This window comes from Entelurus aequoreus, linkage group LG14 (genome assembly GCF_033978785.1).
Source record: "Entelurus aequoreus isolate RoL-2023_Sb linkage group LG14, RoL_Eaeq_v1.1, whole genome shotgun sequence".
Classification (NCBI taxonomy): Eukaryota; Metazoa; Chordata; class Actinopteri; order Syngnathiformes; family Syngnathidae; genus Entelurus; species Entelurus aequoreus.
Window position 1 is genome coordinate 50,521,574 of NC_084744.1, and position 5,017 is coordinate 50,526,590.

A 5,017-nucleotide genomic window follows, 5' to 3' on the forward strand; every position below is an offset into this window, starting at 1 on the left:
TTTATTTTTTTTATTGTATTTTTTTTAATTAATCAATCCAACAAAACAATACACAGCAATACCATAACAATGCAATCCAATTCCAAAATATATATATATAAAAAAAATATATTTTATATTTTATATTATCGGCCGATAAATGCTTTAAAATGTAATATCGGAAATTATCGGTATTGTTTTTTTTATTATCGGTATCGGGTTTTTTTTGTTTTTTTTTATATCAATATATATCAATACAGTCTGCAAGGGATACAGTCCGTAAGCACACATGATTGTGCGTGCTGCTGGTCCACTAATAGTACTAACCTTTAACCGTTAATTGTACTCATTTTAATTAATTACTAGTTTCTATGTAACTGTTTTTATATTGTTTTACTTTCTTTTTTATTCAAGAAAATGTTTTAATTTATTTATCTTATTTTATTGTATTAATTTTTTTAAAAAGGACCTTACATTTGGACAACCATGCCTGGTTGTCCAAATTAGGCATAATAATGTGTTAATTCCACGACTGTATATATCGGTATCTGTTGATATCGGTATCGGTAATTAAGAGTTGGACAATATCGGCAAAAAAGCCATTATCGGACATCCCTAATCATGGGTCTTACTAGCATATTTACATTGGGTCGAATGCAAGACTCTGTCCTAAAGTTGTCTTTTGTTTTCTTAAACTAGTTCCGAAAATGGCGTGAATGTGCGAGATTTGCTCGAAATCTGCCTTGTGGTTAGAGTGTCCGCCCTGAGATCGGTAGGTCGTGAGTTCGAACCCCCGGCCGAGTCATACCAAAGACTATAAAAATGGGACGCATTACCTCGGTGTTTGTCAGTGGAGAGGGGGTGTGACGTTCACATGTTGTCAATATTCAGGGTTTTATCGTTCATAGTTAATATCGTAAATCACACATTCTTTATTTTCATGTACTTTCTGGGTGTCTCATTCAGTAAAAAAAAAATACAATTCCATTTTGTTTTTTTAAGAGGTCTGTCATAAAAATGTTTGCATTCAATCAGACATTATTGTGAGGTTGTGTATTAGTGTTCCTAAAAATAGATATACCGACCCTTAGACACATTTTTTTCTGTAAATTTGGCCCCCGGGTCAAAATAATTGCCCAGGCCTGGTATAGATGATCAGATCTCCTTCCAAACTGATATGAGGCTTTAAGGTTGGGGTCTGATCATAACTAGACGTTGATATCTGCTCTGTGGCCTAGTGGTTAGAGTGTCTGCCCTGAGACTGGAAGGTTGTGAGTTCAAACCCCGACCGAGTCATACCAAAGGACTATAAAAATGGGACCCGTTACCTCCCTGCTTTGCACTCAGCATCAAGGGTTGGAATTGGGGGTTAAATCACCAAAAATGATTCCCCTGCTCCCCTCACCTCCCAGGGGGTGGAAAAAGGTCAAATGCAGGGGGTAATTTCCCCACACCTAGTGTGTGTGTGACTATCAGTGGTACTTTGACTATAAAAGCCAAGGAAGTCGGATTATTGAGCGACTTAAGAGACGATGAATATAGCAGCCGTGAGACGATCAAACATGACTTTTAACGCCATCACCTGGTACGTGTTGGTGTGGTCACGGCATTTTCACACTGGTACGTTTGAATCGCAGCCTGTTTTATTCTGCTACATCCGTATCTTAAGCTGCTAAGCCAAGCCTGGGCAATTATTTTGACTCGTGGGGCCAAATTTAGAGAAAAAAAATGTCTTATCTATTTTTAGGAACACTAATACAAAACCTCACAATAATGTCTGATTGAATGCTAAAAACGTTATGACAGACCACCTTAAAAAACGGAATGACATTTTCTAATTTTTTTACTGAATGATACACCCAGAATGTACATAAAATAATGTGTGATTTACAATATTAACTATGAACGATAAAACACTGAATATTGACAACATATGAACGTCACACCCCCACCCGGTGGACACATTTTACAATCAAGCGAAACGCAACAAAAATGCAACAAACAGCGAAATATAAACGCGAAGGGTAAAAAAAATAATTATATCTGATACATCACTAAGCTATGGAACCCCTAAAGGGACATGGAGGAAATTATTTTTTTAATAATTTTTTTTATTGATTTTTATTTTTTTAGACATGTATCTCGTGCGCACGAGAAACTTTTTATAAAGTTATACAAAAAAACAAAACAAATATTATAATTGGGTTTTTTTTTTTTTTTTAAGACATGTATCTCGTGCGCACGAGAAAGTTTCTCTTGCGCACGAGATACATGTCTAAAAAATATATATATAAAAATAAAAACATTTTTTTATTTTTTTTTTAAGACATGTATCTCGTACGCAGAAGGAACTTTTGATAAAGTTATTAAAAAAATAAAATAATATTTTTTTTTCTTTTTCGTGTGGACAAGAAACTTTCTCGTGCGCACGAGATACATGGCTAAAAAAAATTAAATAAATTAAAAATTATTTTAAAAAATATTTTTTTTTTATAACTTAAAAAGTTTCTCGTGCGCACGAGATACATGTCTTGAAATAATTTTATTTTTTTTATTTTTTTTAAATGTCCCCCATGTCCCTTTAGGGGCTCCTACTAAGCTTTAGAACTTTGTTGTAAAAAATGTCCTTCCGCATCTGTCCCTGACACCCGCATTTCAGGCTCACCACCCACACTGCTTGGTGCCTGGTCTGAGCTGCTGTGACTTAGATTACCATAGTAACTAATTAAATTACCATAGTAACTAATTAGATTACCATAGTAACTAGTATGTCATGCAAAAGCGCAGATCCCAACCATTGAAATACTTTGTATAGTTCAAGACTTACGGTCATTTGAAAACATCATAATGGCAGCTACAGTTTCCATTTTAAAGATCTAAAAAACTTATTTGGGACTATCCGGCGGGCCAGATTGAAAATCTTAATTTTCCCAGGTCTGTGCTGAACTAAGGTAGCTACGGGTTACAGACAATGTACTGTGTTTGAGGGAATAAATAGCAATACCCCTATTCATGGATCAATCACTGAGAAGACATTAATGCGCAGTGTATTTCAGGTTTGAAATATATTTAGTTTGAAACAAGTTTCTCCAGGAGACGCCACAGAGGGACTAGTCCTGTTGACACACCCGGGAAAGGACGACGGTCTTCTCTTTCTAATGTCAAATCTCGCACACACCCAACGTTGGTTTGTCCGTGAGCCTTTACAGACTTGGCATTCCGAAATGACCGAGATACAAGACACGTGCTCATTTGGATCGAACACACCAATTGTACTTATTTTTAAGGGGGCGAGTCTTTGAAACAAGGTACAGTTTTTTTTTTTTATAAAGTCCCTCGATTTTTGTTCTTTTGTACGATCCATTTTAATCCAGTTTATTCATCTCTTTGACGTAAACAATAACTTTGTCCAACAACAATGGCTACCCATGCCCCACAATGCATTGCAAAATCCTGTGCCCTTACAAGCCCTATATGGTGTCAAAACAATGCCAAAATCTGCGCTCGAAAAAAAAAACATTATGTCCGCGCCGACTGTGTGGACGCGCAAATAGAGAGTAACAGGTTCTCTCGGATTAGTCCGAAAACTGAAGACTTCAATTCAACTCAGATTTTGGCACCGTATATGTAATCCACACAGACTTCATGAAATCATTAATACTATAAACAACTTTTTAAAAACTGCCTGTTAGCGACGTAGCTAAAAACAAAAATAAACAATAGTATAACACAAGTGAAAAATGAGTAAAGCAAGACAGTTGTGTTCCTTTTATCAACAGCAAAACCATTAACATGGAGCTTCATGCTAATGCTAATGCTAATGCTGAGACGCTAGCAGTGTTTTGATTGATTGATTGATTGAGACTTTTATTAGTAGATTGCACAGTACAGTACATATTCCGTACAATTGACCACTAAATGGTAACACCCGTGTAAGTTTTTCAACTTGTTTAAGTCGGGGTCCACATTAATCAATTTATGGTAGTGTAGCGATATGATGTCATTCGTAAATGTATTGTAAAATACCATGGATTAGACAGGTTAGCGAATAACATCGGATCGATCCGATTATAAGACGAACATAAAACCGAACATCTTGTATTTAGAGGAAAGCAAAACGGAACCCTTTAAAGCACTTTTCCGAACGGACGCCGTCTCTCCACGAGCCTCGTTTATAGGTTAATGCGCACCAAAAAGTGAAACGTACATACGTAATTTCCTTATCCTTCCCTTGTATAGAAAAATTCTATGCAGAATAGGCTACCTATTTCTACGCACCCCTTAAAGCACGCGTAGAGCTCACGCTAAGTTTTTCAGATTCAGGAATCAGGGACTCCTAAGGCTCATACTCGCATAAAACATCACATCACAATAAAATACAATAGTACCTCAACCTACGAGCCTGATGGGTTCCGTGAGAAAGTTCGTAACACTGAAATGTCGTATCCCATTGAAATGAATGCGATCAATCAATCAATGTTTACTTATATAGCCCTAAATCACGAGTGTCTCAAAGGGCAATCAGGGCAAGAAAAAACTCAAACCAATGGGATGACAATGAGTTGAAATTAATTTAATCGGACATCCCGAAATTAGCATAATTTCAACATGTATGGCCGAGAGAGACAAGCAGTAGAAAATGGATGCCTTTTAAAAATGTAAAGTAATTTTCAATCCTTAAACTATTGACCGTATTCATAAGCTACTTAGCCCATATATGGAATATTACGGGAGAGTAGTGAGAGGAAGTCTTCTACGCAGGCGGGAATTATAAAGAGCAAGTGCGGGCAACAAGTGTGTGCAGCTAGCATTTATAGTTCGGAGTATTTGTGGCCGTTCAAAGTGTTTTATGAAAGAATCCAAATAAGGTCACAGGTGTGTGTGAAGGACTAAGAGGATGTTTGGCGCCACCTACTGATTTCTATGTGTAAGTCTCTAAACAACCCGACTTTTTCTAGGGACAAAAATGCCGTCTTAAAAGTCGGATCGTTACGGTAAAGAGTATTCGGGTTCTCGAATTGACGTTCTTGATGTCGTA

At 36.6% G+C, this 5,017-nt stretch overlaps 1 protein-coding gene across 1 annotated transcript in view; it reads left to right on the forward strand.

Annotated features, from left to right (window-relative positions):
* Positions 1-1,511: 1,511 nt before the first annotated feature.
* LOC133664293 (phosphatidylinositol transfer protein alpha isoform-like) overlaps positions 1,512-5,017 on the forward strand; it is a 50,421-nt gene continuing 46,915 nt past the window's right edge. Inside the window, exon 1 of the mRNA XM_062068802.1 lies at positions 1,512-1,599. Coding sequence (XP_061924786.1) covers positions 1,512-1,599 — 88 coding nt within the window. The remainder of the gene's footprint in view (positions 1,600-5,017) is intronic.